Below are 27,176 nucleotides of genomic sequence, written 5' to 3' on the forward strand. Positions count from 1 at the left end.
CGCAATAATTTCTTTACGGTTTTTTCAGGGGGGAAAAGGGTTAATATTTAATAGTACGTGATATTACTTAATCTTGTTCAATTTAGAATTGTGTTATGACTGAAAATTAATTCGGCGCGCAGTTCATTGAACTTGAGGAAAGTATATAAAATCACACAAACAATACAAGCACGAAGACACCTAGCTGCGACCGTAGAAGGTATTCTTGTTTAAAAAGTTTTTTAATTTGAAAAAATTTTTTTGCTTGTTCCTTTTAAATTTTGTTGTGTGACGCAAATCTTGTTTTAAATGAAAGAAATATATTTTTAAAACTAGAGCAACTAAATTGTTTCTTACATTTCTGTCAGTACCTTCTTCGAAAAATTATTTGTTTAAATTAAACAAATATTTTGAACAAATAATTTATTTACTTTAAGAAGATTAATAACTCATTTCTTGAAATCAATTTTTTATTTTTCTTAAAAACATTGTACTTCAACCTAAAAAACCAAATTAAAGAAATAATTTCATCAATTTGAACATAACTTTTCTCTAGATGTAGAAAAATCTTTACTAGTGTTGTATTTAATTTAGTCTTATAAATAAATAAAACGGGATGAATTGTGGGACGAATTTTTTTAAGCTTGCATCACCGCTGAACAATGATGTAATCGTTGTTTTCTATTGTTTTTTTTTTTCTCTTTGCAGAGTGGACGATCTGTATAGGTTCATCCATGCGTGGGTGCCGAGCCTCTATGGCGAGCTAGATGAGAACTACTGGCGAGAACGCGGCTACATCCTGTCCGATACTGACACTGACCTGTCGCCGGAACTGTCTCCCCAGGAGAGCGGCGAGGGCGCGGATTCCACGGAAGAGAGCAAGACTCAAGATGATATCAGCGAGTTGACAAGAGAATCCTGGGAGGTGAGTACCGCGATTTTCAATACGCGACGGGACATTGCCGAGTGCCGGTCCCGTTGCTCTTTTCTAACATCTAGAGATTTTGTCGCAAAGTTGCTATTGACGAGTGAAGAATCTTGAAACTTTTGTTCTCGATAAGTGGATAAGAGTTTTACTTTGCCGAGTGACTTTAAATTTTATTTGCCATTTGTAAGCATACTGTTATTGTCTGCAACTTGAGATCTCCATTTCAACAGAAATTCGAGTCTCGCGTTATTGATGGAAATATTTTAATGCGGAAAATACTTAATGCGTGAGCGGTCACGACCTTCATCGAAAAGTCTTGCAGAAAAATTGACTTTGAATTCGATACGGTATTTGAAATCGCTGATTTTGAATTTTGCAATATCATAATAATTCGTTGAAGAGAAAGAGATTGCTGTTTTTGATATCTGTGTCTCAAATCGCATCAATCTCTTTTTCTGTAACTTTTACGCGAACGTAATTCCTAATTTCGCTGATAATCCGATCCTCGTGTCGACCGGCTATCACATAGCGCTGAGAAACGCTAAATGTTTCGCGAAATCGCGAGAGCGGGTGATTCTCCATTAACATCAAAAGCCACTCTATTCTGGCGCTCGTGTTGTCGCGATTGTCTGTCAAACGCGCCGGTTCCTGTTGATTTTCGACGCGAGGATCGTACGGGGCTCGGTTTACCTCAATGATACCGCGATATTTGCTAAACACGGCCGATTCTATTGGCCGACAGCTGATCAAGGCCCCCTACGTAAAGCTGTACAGCATCCTGAAGACTTCGAGCACGTCAGCCGATTCCGAGCAGATCCAGGATTCGGAGGTACCGATTACTCCTCCCCCGGTGATCGATGATATCTGTCATTAGGCACCCTAATTGCTCGATGTTGAACAATGCACCTTTTAGATAACACTGCCGCACCCTAGACCTTGTTAGATCTCGGGTGCACTCCGACATTGTCACGCGATGTTGCGGTCGTGCCTATCGTTTGGTGTCTCCTTTTTTTTCCCTTTTTTTTTTAATCGACTTTCAACCCGCTTTGCCAGCTTCGATTACCGGTTACCACGACTTAGTACGTTAGCTCTCGTGATGCGAAATAGTCTGTAGAGAATTCTTTATGATCTCCGTTTACACTCTTGCTGTCTCACATCCTCGCGATAATCCACGAACAACAATGTACGAGGTACTTCTTTTGGTAATGACTTCATTCAACAATGAATCCGGCTCTTAGTAATCGAATTTTATTTGCGCTAGGTTTATCTCCCGGTTCTTATCTCGACGAAATTGCACATCGCTGCCGAAAACAGACTGCATGCACCTGTTCTTCCTGGTCGTAGAATATATTCTCAACTAGAATCTAGATGTGCAGCATGCACTTGTTTAATACTCTTTAACTCGCGCATGCATAATGTTTTTATCATCTCATAACATTTAAGAAGACAAGATTTTATTATCTCGCATTTATATTATCATCTTTTTCTCTCTCCATATATACCTATGTATTTATATTTCTCATAATATGTTTTGACTTGAGTTTCCGTTTACGATTTTTCGTAGATTTCTATCACATGCGTTCGATTCAAAATACTTGCAGAACGCATTTTCCATATTTAGTCGATTTTAACGATGTGGCATCATGCAAATCATTACTGCGTCAAAGACGAATAAAGATTATTGATTCCAAGGCAAAATGGTAATCGTGATAGACAGCATTGCATCGTGAGCCGATTCGAAGGATAGAAACGCAATAGCAGTTAGTTGGATATAAAAGCAATTATCTTCGACCGTTTATATTCTCTTAAAGAAAATATTTGACGGTAATCTCTGTATCTCTCTCTCTCTCTCTCTCTCTTTCTATATCGTTAAAGAATAATAACGCTTTCTCATGAAACGATCGTGGATGAATGTTTCTAACTTGTTTACGGTAAAATAAGATTTGGATATCCACGTGCCTGTATTCAAATAAATGCTGCGTACCTTGCATGATGCGAGCAATTATATAGAACAACTTATATCAAAAGTCACTACTCTATGAACTAGTCAGCACTTACATAACATCGATGCATTATTGATGAGAATTGACACAGTCGGTGTAAATTTACTCAGATGTGAATAATATTTCTTAGGGGAATATCTTTCGTGTACTCAGTTGTTTGTAATATGCAGGCAAATTTTTCGCTCTTTTTCTCCGGTCCCTTATAGTATATGATGGGATTATTCGTGTGAGTTATTAATTTTCATCACTTTTAATATATAAAAATTCTTGAGTGATTCTTACATATACTTTAATATTTCTAGAAAGCATTGGTATTGATTTGAAACAAAGGTAATTTAAGAGATATTGACGATAGGTCTGTTTTCCCGATTAAATGCTTTCAGGCACGAAAATCTTTTTATTGGTTTTATTTGCACAAACTTATAATTTTTTTTATACGTAATTAAAGTATAGACAACGCAAGGTTATATGGTGTTGACAACTTCATATATAAATATATAAACAACACAAAAGAATTAGAAAATTATAGTTTTGTTATCGACTTTTGCGGTCAACTTGTGACATTTGCTGTACATAAAAGTTGTAGATTTTGCAAGTATAAAACAAGCATATTTTTCCCTCAGAATTACATGAAAGAAATGAACTTTAACATAAAAGGAGCTTTAATATAAAAGAAAACTTTAAAAATTTATGTATACGTTTGCGTTTACTACTACATTAATATCATACGCACATATTTTATATTTCATGAATTCAAAAACAAAAATAATTTTGTCAAATATTGTTTGTTTTAAAAGTTGAGTTAGCTTAAAATGGACTTGCTTTAGACCAGGTGGAGTAACTTTGAACTAACTGTTCTTCATTTATTGTTTTGTTATAACTTTAAAGGATATTTTCTTTTATTTATTTATTCACTTTATTCTCTTTATGTAACGAAAGGATAAATTTATTTATAATAGAAAGATATGCATGATTAAATTTAATAATAAAAAAGAATATCGCGAATAACATATTCAATGCAGGAGCATAAAAAATTTAATACAATGAAATTCATAAATCTCCGAAATGTTCTTCACGTAGTAGTAACTAAACCTCTAGAAAATTAACAAAAATTATTATTAATCAAGAAAGCTCATTATTAACAATGTGTGTGACGAGTAGTATATGACTATTTGCGACTGAAATATTTTTTTATCCTCGAATACGTCGCGAATACGACAGGATGCCAAGCTTCGGGTATGATTTCGTTTATTTTTAGATACTCGCGCGGTGTTTATCGTAAAGACAGACATAATTTACCGTTTAAAAATCCGTGGACTCAGATTTTGCTTAACTACTGTTGTTCACGAGTTATCGGAGTAACAATATACCATATTATAAATTTTCCGTAAAAATATTTTGAAGGTTGTATTAATTTTAATAGTACACTAGTTAATGCTTGCAAGATAATCAAGAATAAGAATATTTACGTCGAATTACTTCCAGAATTAATTAACAATAATTTTATATAAGCAAAGATATAAAACAAAGGTAAGTGGTCTGAATAAGGTTAAACGGAATAAATATAATAAAAAAACTTGAGATACGAAAACTCAATGACAAGCAAGAAAATTAGGTTGAATAGATAGAGGAAAAAACACTGAATCAACAGCATCAGTCTAATTGAAAATATTTTGTTAATTTAATAACAGTATTAATGAATATTAAAAAGATTAAAAGTAAAGACAATAACAAATATAGTTGCATGAATAAAATTTAAACGAATCAACTACTTATTTTTGTGTCCGATGTTGAATCTTTAAGTAAGTGAGGTGCTGACAACATCCCAGGCATAATTTTATTAAGTATTTCATATTTTTATGTTGACAATGGAACGGTCTTACCTTCCTATTATTGATATATTGAGATAGTAATGACTCATGTAGGTTGAAATAGTTAACAATGACAGAGCGTCAAACGTGCTGGGGTGCTGTCAGCACCCCACCCACTTACGTTCTGATTTTATCTTATGTAAAATAATATAGCACTGTTATATGCAATATAAAATTAAAATTGCAATTATTGGCGTAAATTTAAAGCGGTATTTTCTCAGATGTAGCAATTTTCTCGATAATAACAAATTTAAATAAATTATAACGTGTGTGTAAGCACCTACACAGTGGAAAGGGAGGGGCAAGGAAGTGGAGGAAAAGGTGCCTATAATTTGTCTACTGATAAAATAACAAGATTTTCTTGTTACAAATATAACATGTTTATGCGTATGAGTCATCTGAAAAATATTTGTTCAAAATGTAAATGCTCTTACGAACTATTATCTGATGCTTCTGATGGTTTTGAAAATAAACCATTTTGTAAAATTATGGAAATTATACAATCTTTTTTATAAATTATTTATTTTATTTTACACTATTTTAACAATTTTGTAATTTTAAACTTTATTTTCTATTTAAAAAATTATTATTTGAAATAATTCTCTGTATTTTTAGTTCACTACTTATGTTATTTTGCATTCAATATTTTACATATGTTGTGATAAAAATTTCATATGAATTTTATTGTAATGTTTATTTAGTAAAAATCATTTATATTCAAACATTTTTTTTGTATAAGTTTCATATATTAGTAATAACCGATATTAAAACGATATTTAAAAAAAAAACGAAGAAATACAGGATTAAAAACTTTATTCTAGAAGAAAAAAATAAGAAGTATTGTCCACAAGTTTTACAGTATTAGATATTTTTTTTTGTTTACATTCCTTTATCTTCTAAGGGTTGAACTAATGTAAATTTAAATATAATATACCAACGAAATATAACAAAAACGTTTATTATAATCATTTATAAATAAAAATATTTTTTTTAGAAAACATTTTTGTCAGCACTTCACCTACCTACTTACGTCAATTAAATCAAATTATATATTAATTCATATCAGCATTTTTTTGGTGTAATAATTTTTATCCGAAAATTAAATAGCTCTGTGTGGAATATTTCGACAATACTTATTGTTAGTTATCCTCTGCCAAGAGATATATTTTTAAGTAATGTGAAATAGGTCAGAATAAAAAATAGATAGTTAACAAAAATGTAAACGGCATATTACATAATAATAAACTAATAAATAAATATATATCGATCAATCGTAAATGACTTTTGAATATCAGCGATTAACTTAAAAGCCATAAAATATTTCCAAGATTACAATCTTCTATTTCGTTAGAAAACCTTGAAAGAGTGGAATGTAATATGTGCAAATTTATCTTTTCTGGATTAGTGGCCCAAATTAACGTCGGTTTGAGTTTCCAGAAGATTCTCGTTCACGAAAGTATTCGAGGGGAAGAAGTAAAGACCACACGAGAGATTTTTAGAATGGGCCACGTGTTGCGCAGCTGAGGATGCGCAGTTGCTAGGAAAGCATCTGCCGAAGCATATGCGTCACTCGTTTTCTTCTCCCCTCTTTTCGCTCTTCATCACTTGTATATGAACGTATTAGATTTATTCCGAAAGCTCCACTCCAGTGCGGCTTCAGTCCTCGTGAAGTGAAGTTCAATCGTTAAATGACTTGCCAGTATAAATAAAAAGAAAAACATTTAATTTATTGGTGTTTAGTAACACCAAGTAATGCTGAATGTTTTATTGCTGCTTTGATTGCTAGTTAAGAATATCATCAGAATATCAATGCTACAATATTGACATAAACCAATTCTTGCTGTGATGATTTCTCAATGAATGTTACATTAGGAAAGAAATCAAACTAAGATACACTTATTTGTGACTCGATTGCCGCTTTGCTTCTTCAGACAAACTTTGTGTTTCGCGAAAAAAAAATATAATTCGAGTGTGAGGCATAATGTAAACGACTTTTACGATTTTCCATCTGTGGACGAAGGAGAGAAGGATTGAGACTCAGGAAGAAGGTGCCGACCGCGATTTTTAGTGTTTTATCGAAGGTAACCCGAGTTATCGAGGATGCCGAGGTCAAAAATGCCGAATCCGATCGTCAAGATCACGAAATTCTTGAAACAGAAAACGAAGGTAAAAGTCAGAGTTAAGGCGAATGTACTCGTGTCTTTTAATCACACTTACTTCTCTACGTGAAACAACCCGTCTTCAATTGTGAAATTGTCAGGAATGCAGTTCAGAATTACGTAATACATAAACAAGGTTCCGCCTGATTGGCCATATTGAAATATTTGTGATTTGTGAATTCCACATCAGACTCTATAAAATCTCTATAAAATCTCGCAGCTCGAGGTTAAAAATTGATGACATAAAAGATTTCTAAATCACGAATTCCTAACACGTTTTTTCATGTAAAAGCTTTGGCTACATGATTGTTCTGTATTTATAATAAAGATTTATAAAAAATGATTGTAATTGCTATTGTTATACAATTATATATATTTATAATATTTAAAAATACAAAATCTAAATAGAGCTAATAAAAGTCAAGTGCGGTTATTACTGCATAGCTCCACTTATAAACTCTTTCACACTCCATTAAACATAAAGATAATTGAAAAATGAACGTTTTGACTCACTTTGGAGTTATCCTCAGCATAACGATATTTCCGAATTCCTGCATGTAGTCGTCTCTTTGTCTTCGATAACAGTTAAACTCAGTAGGTTACCAAATCCGAAGTGTCTTCAAATGTAATATAATGTCAGAGAAAGTGAAATATCTCCTCCGAAATGACTGAGAACGTAAAGAAGCTTTGGATCCTAATAATTCCAGTTCAATATATTATTTTGTCCACGTAACTTAAATCGTAGACAAAGATCCGCAAAGGAAAAAACATGATTATTGTTCAAGATCTGATATGTGTCGTTTATAATATTTCTTTGCTATATCTTAACCGTATTGTTGCTGTTATTGGCATCACTTCTGTTTATTACGAAGCGTATACTGATTACGTGTTAATTTATTCATCTGCGAACGTTTCACTCAAACTTTGCCAGACTAAAAAATTATTTGCGTACGACATTATTCGACGTAATATTTACAGCGGAAACGATCTTAACAATTTGTGTATATACATGAAAACGGTGTGTTCGCTTGTGATCTTTTTCGCCTAATTTGCACGTTAATAACTCGAGAAGAGCGGTGTTTTGCACGAGACGCATTTAACAACCGGTCTTTTGGTTAAGTCTAAGCTTACCTTTCACCGAACCACCAATGCGCCGTTTAGAACTAGTCGGCTTTAAATTGTAGCAATATCGTTCGATTGATAATGCATATTATTGATTATCACCCACATAACAGCTTGCGTTTAAAACGAGATTTTAGAAAAGGTAAAAGCTTCTCGGAAGGAATATTTTCATATCTCGCTCTTGATTCACTCACGTTTAAACAGGTTCGCTTCAGCAATCCGAGTTTTGAATGCATTCGTAACTTTATGATGAAAACGAATTTATAGAGAGTAAACAGGTTTTAAATGTTGAAGATGCAGCGACAAATTACAATTAGCATTAAAGACAGAAAGTAATGTGATCAGCAAATCTAATAAATGATCGAGATTATTTAAGTATACAAATGAAAGGAACTTTTGGGATAAAAAAGTATTGACTTAGCGGCCTCTTTAACGTGAACTTTTGCCTCTAGTAGGAATAGCGCATTAAAAATTTGAATATAGCGAGAATAAACTTATTTCCACGGAAACAAAATCGTTCAAATTTTCCTGGTTTGTCCGCAATTTATTATCGAAACTTTCCATACATTGTACAATTGCTAATGACATCGGCGCTTATACACTATGAAAGACAAATAAACTCTATGGAGGGATTTATTTCGAAACATAAGTCTTGTCGCAATGTTTAATAAAAAGTAGTAAGAATATAAAGTTTACAAATAGAAATTTTGTTAGAAGAGTCAATGTTCTTTTAGCTTGCTTTATTTTAACCGTAGTAAGAATTATTATTCGAAAACAGATGATCGGATAATTTGAATCTGAATATTGAATAATTCGAATGTTTTGAACTGGTGATATGTTTGAATTGTTTGAACTCACTTTAGATCTGTTAGTTCGAAATTATTATAGCTTAAATTAAAATTTTTTTATATATTAATAAATAGGAAGAAAGGAAATTCGTGAAAAGCTCTTTTGTTTCCAATACATACTGCGTTTCCAATATTCTTTGTTGTCTAAACTTCAGACACAACGAATCACAGATCGATTACTGCTTAAGACTAAAGGAATATAAAAAAACTTAAGCAATACGACACAAGCAGTAAGAAAATCAACATGTTTGATTTGCTACTGCTTACGTTATTGCTTAAGTTTTTTTACTGTGATTAGTCGATTCGCTTACTGCACAGAAAAAATAATTAGTATCAAATTAACAATTCATTATTTCATATATAAACAAGAATATAAAATTTTCTTGCAAGAAATGATAATTTTAAACAGACGTAATTTACTTACATGACGTGGAAAATTTTTTTCATGTAAGTAAATCATGTCTATTTAAGATCATAAATTCTTCCAAGAAGATTTTATATTTTTGCTTATACATAAAACAATGAATTGTTGATTAATACTAATTTTTTTTCTGTGTGACTGCTTATGTTTTTTTATGCGCCACTAGCATAAATCCAAAATGTTCAAACTAGATGCTTTTTTTCGAAGTATTTGGACAGAATCAAATATACAATATGTATGTTCTTTGGTCTGAAAAATAGAACGTATCTAAAATCAAGTAGTAAAGATAGGTCAGGTAGGTAAAAACAGAAAGCAATTACGGTATTTCTTTTTCTGGCTGATTCACTCAAAGTTATCTCTCTTTTCTGTTAATTGTCTTCCCTCTTTCTACGAAGTTTTTAAATTTTGTGCTTTACATTCGGCCTACTATCATTCCTAATATATGGATAGTTTTAAAAACACATCGGGATACATTAGTTATAATTATTATGAAATTAGAACTGCTTATTCTGTTACTATTAACATCATTATTAAAGTAATATAAACTTCACGAATCATCACTTAGAAAGGGTCATTTTAACTGAATTGCCGACACTTTAAATTAATTAAACGGATTAATGAGCAGTTGTTTCTTTTTTTAAATTCTGACAATATTAATGAAAAACATATTGATTATAGATCAATACTAATTTATTTTTTTATGTTTCTTAGAATTTTAGGTGAAGCTTGTTAAAGATAAAGAAATTACAAATAGATGATTCTGATTAGATATAAAATATGTTCTTAAGATTAATTTTTATGAGAATTTATATTAAATAGGACACATTTCTGAATTTATACGTATAATAAATTATATGCGTTGGCATAATAAATTCGTTATTTTCAATCAGGACTTATGATTATGTTAATTTCTTATATTTCAATTATCCAAAAATTATTATATCGAAAATTGCTTTTATGTTTTTATCTAGTAACTGATGACTTGTGACCGGTGTTATCTATGCAGATAAACTATCATGTTACAACATACATCTTTCCAATTAAATACACATATATTGTGAACTTAACGTCTATCTTATTTTTTTATTAATTTTTTTACCAAAAACTTAAATATTTAAAAAACTTTATTTTTTTTAAATATTAACCTTTGATAAATTTTTTACATGTAAGTAAAGAAACGCTAACTATGGGCGCGACTGGATCTTGATGTCTAATATTATTTATGTAAATCTTAATTACATGTTTAGTTCTTTATAAACTGCGGTAATATTTACAGTGTTTAAGGTGCTTGTTAGCACCATTATTAAATTAGCGATTAATTTATAATCACCGTAATTGGCACTTCTTTACTTATTTGTGTGATCACACTTCAGCGGTTGAAATTATTATTTTTGACTCGTGTTTCATACTAAAATTATATTTTATATCTTGCTCATAGAATAGTAGAAAATTAAATTAATATTTAATCACTTTAGCATTATTTTTTTTATCTTAATTTGTTCACGCTATGATGGATCGTTACTGTTATCGTTAAGAATCCTTATTATTATTATTTTTTTTTTTTGCAACAAGAAAAACCATGATTGACGATATTACGTATCAAATAATATATAATTACTACGTTATTAAATACCATTATTACTAACAATTATTAGAAATAGTTTACAATCTCAATCTTTCATATTTATGACTGAATAAATTTTTTTAGAAATATAAATGTTTTATCTGTTTGTAAATAAATAACTACATCTTTTTATTGATGATCATAAAGTAAATCAAAAATAACATAACGTTTAATTTGACAGATATAAATTTGCGAAAAGTTTTTTGAATTCTGATGTAATCTTGGAATTTATTTAAAGAAATAAAATGATGTAATCTGAATAATTAGCTTTGTAATAGCTATATTCTGTTTAGGAATGTTGCGGTGTAAAAACAGTACGTTTAATATGAAGTGGCATTTGCGTGCGCTGACGCGCATTCAAGTCGCAGGCACATTAACTTTCATATTTATTTTCCTGCTCCGTTATCTCGGAATTGTAAAGGAAATCGGTGGACATTTTCGTGCCGGACGATTGTCAATAACGATCGCAGTCACCCTTCGCAATCGTTTGGCCGTTTCCCGGTCTCCTTGAATGTTAACATTTGCGGCTGGCTTTTATTGCCTTTTATGAACTTTCCATATGCGGGATGATCAAGTTTCTGCTGACGATTATTTCAGAGTATGCATGACGTATCTTGTGATTATTTACGGAAGAAAACAAAGTATTTATTGATTACTTTGGAACTTAAATAATTTTGTAATGCTAAAGCATCTTTTATTTCTTTGTTTGTTGGCTTTTATGAAGATGATCCTCGGTTCAAGTGCAATTTGAACTTAGACGCAATTGTTACACTCTACATAATTAGACAATTAATAATAACGAACAGATAAATACAGAAATACGACACTTGCGCCTCCATATAAATATATATCTAAGTATTGTATTTTGACAGATTTTCCGTAGTACTGACGTAATACGGGACTTGCGTAATATCTCTCAGTCAAAATTATAAAAGTGACGTTGTCACTTTTTGCGAAATTATATAATTTTGCTTAGCTACTTACGACATAAACGTCCTCTGTGCTCACGCATTATGTCGCACAATAACACTCCTCACGTAGCTGCCAGGAAATTTCGATTAGCGGATCACGTTGTAGTCAGTTCGCAATTGAAGGCAATTTATGACCGGCTCCGCGAGCCTTATTATCCCCCTAACGGCTGATCTATATATTTCAAGCGACGGTTCAGTCGCTTCCGTCTCGCTTCGATCTTAATTAAAGCTCAATTAAAAAACAAATATACATGATCCGATCCGATCCGATCCTTTCGCTTGCAATCTCTGAATAGAGTTACGTAATGTACATATATGTCCGCTGTCCCGCGCGGTTTTATGAACAATCTTCGCAGTTTTATTGCATAATCTCAGTGTTTTACGGAGAATATCGTTTTGTTTACTAAATCGATGTATACGCGTCTAAATGTCCAGTGTATAACCTTCTGGAGGCTGAGATCTTCATCAATTTGCGCAAATTAGTGGCATTTAATGTTTTCCCTATCTCTGATTAATGATGACTTGACTCGCCTGGTACAAGAAAATTTATTCAAGAGATTAGCATATGTAAACGCGACCGGACACGATCACGCTTGTATCAGAGTATAATCGCAATGAATACATAGTTACCGCATTGTCCGTCGGGCGTGCCTTTTAATCCAACGATGATTTATTTTCAGCCTCGGGAACATATACATTTTAATCGTGGAAAATCTTTATTCGCCAAATAAAGAGAGTATGCGAGATAAGCGATCGCGCTACCACCATCTGTCAAAGTAATGCAGGTCTCCGAACGATGTCTCAGAAATGATAAGGCACTTGCTCGAACCTGCTTTTTTTAATTATCTGTTTTATTTAATCACCGGAAGAAAGTGATGTTCACTTCTTGCTACCTCTTGTTTTGATGAAATTCGCTTTGAATTTAAAACTACTACGCACAATGGTGATTAATTAAGCATCTCTTTGATATCTCATTCTTTTATTTGTATTTAATTTTATTGGCTTTTTTTCCATAAATAATTACCAGATTATCAAATCGTCGTTTATCGTTAAATAAAATATAACTTTGATGGGTATTAAAAATTTTATGTTATTTTATGTTGACAGCAATATGCCGTGTATTCATTTCTTTCCTAAGTTATTTTGTCCTTGCATAAAAAGAAATTGCTTGAGCCTAACCTCGCGGGATAAGTATACGGAAATCCATCCGAAATCTCATAATGGCACACGGAAGTTCGTTATTATACGAGCATCATTAACGACAGCGTCATTAAAGGCAGTTTCGGCAGATAGAATGACACCGGTGGCGCGACTCTCTTTCTCCGCGTGGTTCGTTAACACGGCCCGTCGCTATCAGAGACGCATCAGGACGGCTAGGAGATCGAAGGACGATCGCGCGCGAGAATAATGTAGTCGAGGCCAACGCGAGCATTCGGCGGGAATTTATGTGTACTTGACATTAAGCAGGAAGAAGGGAAACCGGAGACGGATCCCGATGAAAGGTTTTTTTTTGCGAAGTTACTCGCACGATGGTCAAAGAAAATCGGATCGAGTGCCTCCGACATCATTCAGTCTCGACCGATTCGTCCTGCCGATCACACGAACCTCGCACCTGCCGCGTGATTCTTTAAACGCGTAAAGAAAAATTCCAAGTCGAATCTCAGTCGAACGGCCGACAACTGAATCGCGAATTTTACATCTGTCTTCAGAGCACCGTGGAGGTGAAGAGAGACGTGGAATATTTCCTTAATCGATATCGCAATCGTATCACTTATTTAATAACGAGAGCGCGTTTTATAAAATCGTGTAAGTTGAAGTTTCGAGTAAACATCGAAAATATTTTAATCGACGATACCGAAGAGTTCAAGGGTTTAGTGGAAAACTACGATAACGACACGTCTAGATTTTATTACATCGATAATGACCGTCGATCCATGCCCCATTCTGAATTATGTCTTTCAGCATTCGTCAAGAATGCTTACGGTGAGTTTTATTAGTAATTCACGTAATTCTTAATTATAGTAATAATTATAATAATTTATGTCACGACACTATTAATATGTTTTATACAATATTGGAACATAGTGAATTAAGAAAATTTATTAAGAAATATTATGGATTATTCATTTATGTGTTTTGGAGCTTAAATTAGTGGTAATTTTGTAAATGCAGTAAAAATAATTATATTAATTATTTCCGCAATTATTGTGCGCAACAGTGTTCTTTTAATCAAACTTAATCAAATTAATATCTGATCTACAATCGGTTGATTCTAAAGAGATTTAAATTGCGTGGTTTTCAAAAGCCATTTTGACGCGCTTGTTAGATATTTCTTTCGTGCTAAGTGTGACCGTCGTAAGTGTGCAATTATTCTCACGAGTCTGCAAATTTAGTTAGAATTTAGATGGTTCTTCGCGTCTCTTTAACGAGTAAATCGCAACGAAACACTGCTTGTTTATTGCAAAAAAAGATACGTGTCTTAAAAAATTAAGACGTTTCAAGGAAGACAAAAACATTCTCTTACGACTTTATCGTCCAATTTTTGCTCGACACGACAATAAATTAGAAGCGAAATATAAACCTGAGTGCTTTTAGCCGCAGTATGTCAAATTCGGTATGTTATTTTATAGTAAGACTGGTAAATTACCTTTATAAAATAGTTAATTTATGTATTTTCTGCACTTGCCCATCCAATCGAGATTGACTAATGTGCTTTTCACGGTCGTTAACCTGTCAGAGGAATGGAACGTGTTCTTCCGCGTTCTATTTTGATACTCGGCTTTGCCCGGCTTGCACGTACCTGAAAAGAAGCGTTAAGGATGGTCTCTTGTAGCTTATTTTTCTATATGAGCACGTGAAAGTCTTGTCTTTTGTGACGCATCACGTGGAGTGTCTCCATTGTGTGAAATTGTTTTTATCTCTTTATTGTCGTTAATGGAAAAACAAGAAGCGAGACTATAAGGTTTATTGGATTTTTATTAATAGCAACTATTAATATCTTTGAAGTATAAAACATTTTTTGATAGGACTTTATTAATTCATTTTACAATTAGATTTGCTTCGATTTATATGTTGCATGTAATTTTTGCGAAAAAATAAAATTTGACTCTTAATTTACCTAAAAATTTATTTAAAGAGTAATATAGCGTTCTGTATATGTTTTCCACGCGAAATTCTTTTAATCTATTCTTTTTATCTCGTGATGACCTTTACACGCGGAGCTCGATCAATTCTGTATTACTTGGATTTTAAATCACGCACGTGGTCACCGTCTCAATGTTGCTGTCATTGCGTCGCTCGATGTAATAATCGCAGACGAGCATCGCGGAGCGTATTAACATTATGCGCGATATGACAAGGATGTACGACGTGTCACTCTTATATCTTTTTTTTATGAAAATTTTTTGTATAAGAATCTTAAACAATACTGTAACGCAATTGCGAGGAAAAAACGAGTTATTTTCTCGTTTAAAAGACTCTAATATTTTTATGTACAAAACATAAGAAATTATTCTTCTAGATATTTGAATTACATTGAAATAACCAATAAAGATTTTATTGATGATTTCAATTCAATTCATCGTCGATAGTTTATCGAGTTTAATCAGTACCAAGTTCGCGACTGACAGTTTTTATTCATCGATATGTTTGAATGCGTGTATACATATATGTACATATATCAGGTAATCAAAATAGTTGTGCGGTTTTTTTACGTTATTAAATACTTGAAGACGTTTACGCAACAAATCGACAACTGAGGCTAGCACGTACGACATAATGCAGATTAAAACCTGTTCAATGTCAACATAGAACAATTTGTAGAAGTGTTTTCTAAATTGAAAATTTTTTATCTAATATTTACTTATTTCTATGTATTGTTCTAACTGTTAAATATTTTTATTCATTATTATTTTGATTCATATTAGTTGTGTCTTTATTATATATCTGATTAGACATAGATTATTTATTCATAGCTAATCAATTATCGTTAAAGAGTCATCACCTAACCTGGTCATCAGAAATTGCGATCCAAGTAATAAATCAAACACTTTCGATAATGTATACAGAAGTCGGTAAATTCGTGTATGTTAAGTGTTCATTTGTTCAATATACATGCGATTGCTTTAATTTTGTTATCGACTGAATAATCGATAAAAGAAATCATTAGTAGAATCTTTATCGTTGATTTCAATCTAATTCTCCAAATTAATTCTGCAAATTGCATTTTACTTATCGATTTGATTATCTGTTTGATATTAAGTATCTTAAATATTTTGTTATATTTTTTTAAGCTCGATATAAAAATAATTATTACAAATATTGATCTTATTTACGAAAAGAACGGTTTTGCTGGGGTATCTAAAAATTTAGCTCAATATAGACCTGAAAATAATATTTGAACTAGTTATAACTTCTTTGTAGCCATTCATTGCTCACCATGTTTCATCCTTCATAATGATTTTGCTGGTACAATAAAAGTATTTTTAGATCTGTATCCAGCTATTTCCATGTTAGAATTCAAGATCCGAATATAAGCTATAGAAATTATTATTAAAATTCGAAGAATAATTTCTACAAAGAGTACGTTCGGAGAGACGCCATTAGCGCTATTCGAGTCGTTCTATTCTTGTTTCGTTAAGTTAGAATAACACAAGTAGCGTTAAAGTTAGAATAACACAAGTAGCGTTAAAGCGTCACGACGAACGCATCCAAAATAAGCGTCGAATCTTCACGTGGTACTTTTTATCTCCATAAATGATAGGAAATTGTTTGTAATGAGTCGCTATTGTTCTCCCTGTTAATTTATTAAAAAGCTGATAATTGCATTGCCTAACGAGCTGTTTGCGCGAAACAGCTGGAATAGCATGTCGCTATCAAATTGAAATTAACGCGATGCATCCAGTGGTGCGAAGTAGTCGATAATGATAATGAGCTTTGAAAAACTTCGCAGTGAAGAACTGATTGACCGGCAGTGACGACATTTTTATATCCGTCCGTGTGAGAGACGAATGTCAAAAGTACGATAGGCTCGCAGTGTGCTACGATAATGCAATCTTTTATGTATAAATAAACACTTGGGTTCTCTTCCCGCGTGTAGGAACAAGGTGATAATGTGTGAGATTCAAGATATCAAGTTCTCTTCCCTTCCGTAGACCATGCAGCGAATTATATCATATAAGTCATTAACACTTATATCTATATTTGCATCTAAATGCATGTTTTAAATTTTACTTGAGATTAACGATATTTGCTGCTTTCGAGCAATTTTAGCGAAAGCTCTAATATTTTGGATGAAGGTATCTGAATTTATTTACTTCAACACTAAGGAAAAAAATTATTAAATTTTAATAAATGTTTATTTGAACAGTTATTTATTAAATGTTTACTAAACGTAAATATATAGTTAATACAAGAGGCACTAATTTAAGTATCATTTGTTCTTATAGAGTAAATATTTATATCTCGTAAGTAAATATTTCATTATTACTATTCGAATAAATATTTATTAAAATTTAGGAAATTTTTCTCCCAGTGTAGAACGCCACAATTTGTTACTATTAACACATGATTAACACATGATTTATTTTAATATATTTATATATATTATTATAATCCTGTAGCAAAAATTAAAATTTGATGAGAGAAGAAGTATAAATTTAGCCTTGACCTCTAAGTCTGCGATTCTTGTTAATCTTTTTACTCGTCAGACGTTTTAAATGTTAGAATAACATCATCCGACAAAGTCGGGGCAGCTGCCATCCATAATAAACATTCGTATGAAAGCTAAAATTCTTCCAATCGCGAGAGCAAAGGTTATCGGAAATGTACGGAATTTTTTATGTTTTCTTTTTTTTTACACAAAAAAGACAGGCTCGCTTGATAATGGCTGATAATGCTGAAAATACAGTAAGCAGACGGCGTCTTTCTGAAACGCAATTTTTCAGTAGTTTAAATAACGGGAACATGCGATGAGAGATAATCGGTGTGTAATAATGCCACCCGAAGTGTCGTCGCGCATCATTGTGTTATTTATAACATCCATTGTACTAATTTAGTGATTTGTTACTCACGTATTGCAAAAAGACTGAATGAACAAATGACGACTTTATTTGTATATTTCCGCGATAACCTACGATCCAACTTTGCTGCTCTCTCGATGTCATTCGGATATTCCTCAGAAATTCGATATACTCAACTAAAACATCGTGGTGATGAATTTTTCCGCGATTCATCTCGAACAAGATAGACGAAACCCAGTTTCATTGCAGCGAGAAAAGAAAGTAACATTAATTGCTACATAATGTCAATTGAAAAAAAATTAAATTAAGTTTCTTTCATAAATGTGACGCATATCTGTAAACAGTATGTGCAACAGATTTTCGCCCGAATGGAAAAGAAAGCAAAAAAAATATATATCCAAGCCTCTCCCATTCACGCTTTGTGTGTCATCTTCTGTAAACATGATATAATCATTGATGTCTTATTTTTCTCACTCATGTCTCCAATTTATATTAAGCAATATCTGTAACAGCTGTCAGAAGCACATTTTGTTGTCACATGTAGCGACACACAATACTGAGAATTACCAAAGTATGCTACTTTCATAAAAACGGTATACGTACAAAGTCACAATTACACGTGCCGTGTCCAGGCGTGCGTGAAAATTGTCAAACTCATCGCTCTCAGGCGTGCTTTGCGCCGCGCCGTTGCTCCATTAGTTCGGATCGATTGACAATGGACCTCTCCAATAATTTAGCACACGATAATACATCGCATTGCGCATACATTAATGATGCGTAGCATTGCCCGCGGACCAGTAATCTGCATTCCTGAACTACGAGCCATAAATTTTACTCGCAATTTTGTGATTAGCATTGTATATTCAGTACGTCATAATTTTCATTGCGTTCTCGAAGATTTGTTCTTCGATTAACCACTTTGTTATATTGTCATCCTTAATTTTCTTTTGTGTAAAAGTTATACAGAAAAAAAAGAGTATTATAAATGCGTAATTACGTTTTAATATAAATCAGACGAGAGAAAATGAAACAGTAAATTGAATTCATCATGCAAACATTAATACTTGTTTCACTTTTAAATAATTTTTATTTTTATAATATATTTTATATTAAGAATTTTTTACTTTTAAATAATTTTTATTTTAGTTTTGATATTTTTTTTATCAAAAATATTTACTGTTTTTATATATATAATTTTATCATAGCAAATTATATTTTATTTGTAATCTTATCATTTCAGCAGATTTGTTGCATTGCGTTTTTTTGTTTCGAGCCTCAATTATTCTATTTAAGTTGCCATTTCTGTCTATTTGATCAGTATATTCTGCTCATTATTTATCTGCATCGACTTTCGGGTTCAACGCGACACAATCGATGCGACGTTCAATCGCTCCGATACGATTTTATTCCAAGGCCGCCCATTTATGGTAACTTCTATATAGTTCAGGTTCTATAATCGGAGGCTCTCTGTACGGATGTGCACCGTGCCGCCGCAGCATTTGCATTCACTAGCGCACGTATTGCGTTATCATGCGCGGCGCGAAGCTAAGCGACTCCGTGTGATGGCGGACAACGAACAAAAGTAATTTAATATCGGCACACATTTCACGGTGGCCTCCCACGTTAATAATTACCTGGCAATTGACTTGAATAAACGCAACACCCACTGCGGTTACGAGAGATCGTATTAACAGAGTACAACACGACACTTGGATGTGGTAGTGCCCTAAATGTGCTTAGATTTAGTTAAACCGAGGAGGTCAGAAGCCATAAAGACATCAGAACAATTAATTTATCTGTAGCACATTTTCATGTTTGAATTTCACGAAAAAAAAGACATCAAATTTCGTGTAGTATCTTGAAGTTTTTTGGGATTTGGCGTCAAGAATATAGCACTGAAATATTTTTTGAAAGTAATTCTAAATTTGCAAGTAATTTATTTATTGTCAAAATTATACATTGAAGTTACATATATTATTTTTATATATCTATAATAAAACACCACAGCTGTCGATTATATTTGCTAAAAATATCATATTTGTTGCAATATTACAACCAATTCAACATCTTGCTTGACTCTGATCCAATATCTGCTTTAGGATACTCTGAAAATTTTTTACTCAGCATAGGCATAACATTCTGATCATTATATACATTCATATGCATGTTGCAAGATAGTTTCTGTGTTTAATGGATATTAGAAGAATTTTCATTCCATGTTTCTTAAATATCGACATATTATCCATATATATTAATAAAGCATCATTTAGAACATTATTCACATCCATTTGTGTCACGATTATCTTTTCATGGCATCACCAACAGTAGAGACTTTACTCTTACCTCCTCGATTAGAATTCGCGATATATGTCTCATTGGCAAGGTGTGCTAAATGATGTATCTTCGTTCACAGGTACTGTCTATGAGCGAAGAGTTCAGGCGAGCTCTTTACGCGAACAGTGCCATTTCTCTGGATAATGACGTTATCGTACCTGATCTGATCGGCACAACGGAAATACTCAGCGAGGAACACAGAGAAGAGCTCTGCCGTCATCTGCCCGCGAGAGCGGAGGGTTACCAGTGGACTCTCGTTTTCAGCACCAGTCAGCATGGTTTCAGTCTTAATAGCATGTATCGAAAAATGGCGAAAATTGAGAGTCCGATCTTATTAGTTATCGAGGATACGGAGGGCAACGTAAGTTTCTTGTTCCTTAATTTAAATTAGAAATTGGCCAATTAGTTTTGATCTAATTCAAAGATCCTGAAAAATGAACTCTGGAACCAACGTGATGATTACATGTGGTTGCAAATATTTTTTTACATTGTATTATGTTAGCGTCATATCGTATATAAATCATTTTACATGTAACATATATTTAAAAAAAACAGCTTTAAAAAGAGTACAGCATTATATTCAAAATATAATTATTTAACATAAAATCATGCATTGTTGAGTCAAATTATTTTTTGCATTGTTTACCGTTACATAAATTATCTAGATGAAGAAATAGTTTTATTTTATCTCTAGATTATTAGAATCTATATTTGTTCCATTTTTATCTTCGATAAAAGTATTATTTTTTTTCAAATTAAAATGTGAACAACAATGAATGTGAAGTATTAACTTTAGATTCACCCCTCCGAATTATTTGTCCTATCAAAAAAATGTTTTAAAGTAATAATAGATTGCATAGATCAGAAAGTAGTAACGCAATGTAAAAATGCCTCAAAACTTGTATTCAAAAACCTCTACAAAAACTTTAGTAAAACATTAAATTATTACAATGTTATATATATATTTTGTCTCTATCTTCCAACTTTGATTTTTATTTGAAGAACTCTTGTTTTTCAGAAACAAAAATTTACAAATAAAAATAAAAATATATTGTTTTTATATCCTAAATTGCTCAAATTTTACTCAATATCGATGTTATCAAACGAAACAATTTATTTTATCTTTTATCTAATCTCTTTGTGTAGATAATTTTAAGTTACCTAAATGTAACATTCGTATGCATATATCATTGAAAAATAAACTAATTATAAGTGCAAAGTATTTAGTTCAGTAAAATGTTAAGGTCAACTGACTTAATTAATACGAAGTAAAAAGTTTTGCGATTATTATAATTAGTCTGAGCGAGAGATTAACATGGATTTTCATATAGTTATATTCGCGTATTGGTTTATTTCGCAAATGTCCTGCATTCATCCAAACTGGTTTATCGCTAATTTGTCAACTGAAATTGTTTATTCGGAACTCGGAGTAAAAACGAAATGCAAACGTCAAATAATCGTTTTCTCAGGTTTACCATGTGTGGAAGTCGCAGCCTTCATGAGTCACTTCTTTCTGTTACAGGTGTTTGGTGCACTGACCTCGTGCTCCCTGCACGTGAGCGATCACTTTTACGGTACCGGCGAGTCCCTGCTCTTCAGGTTTACGCCGAGGTTCCAGTGTTTCAACTGGACTGGGGACAACCTGTACTTTATCAAGGGCAACAACGAAAGTTTAGCAATCGGTGCTGGAGAGTAAGTTTCTCTCATTTTTCTCAAAAGTGTCATTGCCCCTTTGTTGTTGGCCGAGAGCTTCATGGAATTGGTTTTGTTTTTAGTGGCAAGTTTGGGCTCTGGCTGGATGGCGATCTATATCAGGGCAGGACACAGTCCTGCAGCACATACGGCAATGAGCCGTTGGCACCGCGTGAAGATTTTGTCGTTAAGACATTGGAATGCTGGGCATTCATATAGGACACGGCCTTATATCCCCATCCCGCCACTCCTTCGCCGTCACCGCAGCCTAATTTAACCTGAACCCGTGAGCCTCACAAAGGTTTTGTCCCCCAGGAGAGATTAGAGGAAGACTAACGATTTTAAGGACACTGTTGGAGGAGATGAGTCGTGTCATTGTTGCCACGACATCGATTAACTCGATCGCCATTTGGGGAAATCTCACCCAGTGTTAGACAGGATGATTCTCCGAGGAGAAAGGAATTAATCGTCAATGTCCGCACGAAGAGACAACGATGGCATTGCCTGAAGATGGTGAAATCGACGAGAAGCAGCCTCGAAAGGGATGCGGACAGTAAAAAGAGACTGTCATGGCCCGAAGTTATGCGATCATAGCGCGTGTTATAACATGCCTATTTGCATATCGTGTAGCTACTGATTATCGTTAATTGCCCCCGATTCCCCTGTTTTTTTAAGTTGGCGTATTTATTTTACTTTTTTTTTTATATTTTGTTGAATGAAATCGTCGCTCGTCAATTTGATTTGCGGTTATTTGTGAGTTTATCGAGAGTCGAAGAATATGATTACTTGTACAATAATCGTTACTTCGAACTAGTCGTGAGTTTACACATCTAACGCCGGTATACAGATAATTATGATAATAATGCTGAGGATGATGATGATGATGATAATGATAATGATAATGTTAAGAATGATGATGTTGATAATGATAAGGATGATGATAATGATAAGGATGATGATAATGATAAGGATGATGATACAGATATGATATAATAATGATGATGGTGATAAAAGAATGAAAGTGTGAATGCTTGGAAATGATATGGATGGTAAAATGCGAGGCAAGATACATAACGTTTTGAAAGAAAACAATTTACAAATTCAATACAATGAAAATGCTAAAACTAACAGTTTGTTGATGTGTAGATAATGTAGATAGTAAATGTAAATATATACATACATATATATTATATATATATACATATATATACTATGATCGTGTTGCAATGATTGATTTTGACGGTATAAATAGAGAGAACTCTTTGCGGAAAGCTGTGTAGCTCATCATGTATAATACAGACATTAATTGAGTCAAGAAACGTACACGCATATACATATTACACATGAGGATTGATACACAGATTACGGGAAGCGTGCTCTCGTGCAACCGAATATAAATGATCCATGATCTGAGAAAAAAAACATAGTTTTAGAGAAAGAGATACCTCGAGCTGATCTTACGATTAAGAGAGGAACGAGAAGTCAATGATGTGCGGATTGATTCGAATAAGAGCGTATTCGCGAATCTTGTCGTCAGTAAATTAGTAAATGTGCTTTGGAGTCACGAGTGATCACAACGAACACACATACCTGTGCCTGCTTCGCTCTCTTTGTCTCTCTGCGCTAAGTGTACTCGCGATATGAAGCGAGTATTTCGAGCGTGAATCCATCTCACTATACCAGCGTACGAATTCCCTGATGCAAATGATCAATCACTCTAGATAGCACATCGGACAAGGAACCATCGCGTTCTATTCGCGTTACGATGCTCTTTTAAACCTAGTCCAACTTTGTACGACCGTATATACACAATCACACACTGTCCGAGCTTATAATATCTATCGCGCGAACGTCGGATTAAAACCGAATGTGTGTATACTCCCCCATATCTGACGCGTCTCGTTGATTTGCAAAGAGAAAATAAAAAGGAAATCTTGTATGCGCGCAAGGCGAGCAATTCTCAAGGGTAAGATAAAAAAGAACTACGCAAAAGCGTTTTATCAGCTATCTTTGTGCGAGATAGGGAAAACTTTTCTAATATATTAAGTTACAAACATTGTGCTGATTTGCATTTGTTTGAGAAGGTCCACTTTGGCGCGTGCTACTGACCCACGTCGCAATCTTGAACGTTTCGATCACACATTTTATATCCACGTAGACATAATAACGATACCGCCATATATTCTCTCTCTCTCTCTCTCTCTCTCTCTTCCCCCCTTCTCATAATTACTCTAGATACAATTTCTACTCCACAACCACGCGTTGTATTGTTTCTATATGTGATTACAGATTCTCGTAATCTTAATAACAAACGCGTTCCTGTCGATCGATTGTCAATCAGCAGGGCCCACATACGACGACCAACAGTGCTTATTATACTAACGACAACACAACACACGCGAGCACAATGAAACACACGCAAAAAACTTTTGATCTATCTTTACCTATTTACCTCTTTCTCACACATGACATACACGATTTCTCTCTGCCGATGTAACACCATCGGAGAACGTTCGAAAGACTGAACGGTTGATCCGAGATTTCCCGAAAGAATGAGACCCAAGTGTTCGCGCACTGGTTACAAAACGCACTAAAAAAAAAGAAAGGAAAGAAGTAGGAAACGCGTGATCAAAGTCGCCGACTGGGCAGAGTACAGAGTACAGTATGAGCACTTAATGAGAATTCGAAACTGACACAATTTTAATTTTCCACGTAATGCGAAACGGACGTGATGTTGACTTTAAAAGATAGATCTTATTAAGCCTCATAAATTCATCATGAGTGAGCATAGTCTGTCCGTTTTTGCGTGTATGTTACATGTAATATTAGCGAAATCTTAATCTGTTGGGATTATTCCTTGATCCCACAATGTCGACGAAGCACAAACAAAGTATCAAGTCAACGTGCAGCACTACCAGCTTTATTAGGGTAGTAGTTTCGAATTTGTACACTCAGTGCGACACTTAATAACATGTTGCGTACGATTAGCGTTGCTTAGAGCATAAATAAAATACTAGGCATAATCATGTGATATTAAATGAAAAGAAAAGAAAAAATAAGAGTTACGCTCCTAGATGATTTATCAAGTCGCTTTGACGGTACCACATGATTGCACACGATTCATGTACACCGTATACACACATACATAACACACCTCTAGATAGAGGTCTTTCCGCTTCCTTGATCCGCGAAGCGTGCGTGCGATAGCGGGAACGTTGCTCGAGAAATATATACGCATTTGAAGTCCGTGGTCAGGGTAATAGCATCGTGTGCGAGAAAGAGCGAAGTACGTGCATCCGTACAGCAGGTGACGCTAATGATAAGCCAAATGGAGAGAAAAGAAGTACTCATGACCCTCGCCTTAATGTGAAACAAAAAAATCAAGATGTCAATGTGCACTGTAACGAAAATAAAACATTAAGTATGTCTGGGAAACGAACTTTTTGTTGATTCTTTATTTTTCTTCGTTTTGTCGTTTGCACTTTATGTGCATCTTTCGTTGTCGTTTATTATTCGCGAATCGTAACATAAGCAGAACTGTTCTAATAATGTATGCGTGATTTTCCGGTCGGCTAACGCCTCCGAGATGAGTTCGATAGATCCATATTGTGTTTTTCATCACCGTACCGTGAACTTTGCAAAACCAGAGATAATAAAGATATCTATAAGATTTAGTTTACACACCTAGGGAGGTATTACAAATAATATTTGCTAATTAATAATTAGATCTGTGTGCGTGATAGTGTGTGTCAGTCTTCTTGCACACAGCCATACCGTACATCGCCGTATGTCAATGCGAATGGCGATTCTCGCTATCATCTGAGAGTGAGATTTGCTTTTTTTCTTCCATAAAGCGTCTTCTGTATCGGATGTATAATAGAAGTACGCAACAGAGACACATATTCTAGAGTATTTCAAAGAAACACGCGGTACTGCCTCTGTAGAAGTAAATTAAAGTGTACCCAGTGGTGGATTATTCATTAGACGCAGTAAATAATTTACGGTCTTATATAAACAATCGCAATAAATTATACAATTGGTAAATTGTATAATTTATGGTATAACTTGTGATATTCAAATATCAAACATTTAAATTGCTCCTGGCTTTTTTCAAATATAACGCATGATTTTAAACTAAATAATATATTATAAGAGAATATGTTAAAGAATTTTTGAATTGTGTGCATTGGTTTTTAGAGCAACATTCAGAGCCTCAAGATATTCCAATCCGCCACTGAACAAACGAAACTAGAAAGAAAATTATCCCAACTGTAACAAACGATATTCTATTGTATATATATGTGTGGGCGTATTTCGCCCGGCGCACGTTTATAGGACGCGTCCTGTGAGACTTTCAAGAAGTCGTTAAATTAACTATCATAATTATACTATTTTCGGCACATTGTATTTTTCGATAACAGAAGATACAGCTTTTACATTAACAGCGTGACGAACTTAGAGCCTGAGAGAAATGCCACCCATCCATCATATGTATTCGGTTTGCGGATACGTTACAATGAACTAGCGTTATAATAAATATATCGAAGTTGAAACACACAACCACTGCGGTTTCATCGCTTTGAAGTAAAACGAAAAAATTATACTATGCGTTTTAATATAGAACACTCGTGCTTCTCTATGTCCAAACTGCAAAATGATAACGGTTGTGTTAGTCTGAAGATTAAGGATATATACAGATATACAGGGTGTTCCATTTCATTCAATTCTTAATCATGTCAGTTTTTAATAGACTGCCTAATGGGTTAAAAATCATTTTTTTTTTATATATATATTTAATGGATTTAGTTTTATTGCAAAAATATTGAAACATTTAAAAATTCTTTGAGAATCATTACATACAGAAGATAAAGTTATTTTTAATTGCTTTTAGATGTGTATTTTAATCTGGACATCAATGAGTGTAATCAGTCAAATTTATGTTTTTATTAGACCTATTCTTTAAAAATATTATTAGATATGTTCTTTTTAGCTATACTTCTGACATCCCTTAAAATGAAATATGTCTATATCCAGATGTTATTTGAAAAGAAAAAAACTAGAGAAAGATGTGAATATTAACAAGTTGGAATTGCAGAAGTTGAAACACCCTGCATATTGTTACACTCTAAAATTATGAATACACGTGATTCGTGTATATAAAACATATTCATAAATAAGAGTAGCGAGAGTCCACGGTAAAAGTC

The 27,176-nt window shown here is 33.4% G+C and overlaps 1 protein-coding gene across 15 annotated transcripts in view; it reads left to right on the plus strand.

Annotated features, from left to right (window-relative positions):
* LOC105197934 (TLD domain-containing protein 2) overlaps positions 1-25,411 on the plus strand; it is a 162,886-nt gene extending 137,475 nt beyond the window's left edge. For 12 of the 15 annotated variants that reach the window (XM_026132185.2, XM_026132183.2, XM_039449840.1 and 9 more), the window contains 5 exons: positions 688-904; positions 1,650-1,736; positions 20,360-20,641; positions 21,803-21,972; positions 22,056-25,411. In XM_026132185.2, coding sequence (XP_025987970.1) covers positions 688-904; positions 1,650-1,736; positions 20,360-20,641; positions 21,803-21,972; positions 22,056-22,191 — 892 coding nt within the window. In that variant the 3' untranslated portion in view covers positions 22,192-25,411. Of the gene's footprint in view, positions 1-687; positions 905-1,649; positions 1,737-5,308; positions 6,948-20,359; positions 20,642-21,802; positions 21,973-22,055 lie in introns of those variants that run through there. The other 3 variants (XM_026132177.2, XM_011164540.3, XM_026132188.2) reach the window with 2 other exon arrangements.
* Positions 25,412-27,176: the final 1,765 nt, after the last annotated feature.

This window comes from Solenopsis invicta, chromosome 1 (genome assembly GCF_016802725.1).
Source record: "Solenopsis invicta isolate M01_SB chromosome 1, UNIL_Sinv_3.0, whole genome shotgun sequence".
NCBI classification, from domain to species: Eukaryota; Metazoa; Arthropoda; class Insecta; order Hymenoptera; family Formicidae; genus Solenopsis; species Solenopsis invicta.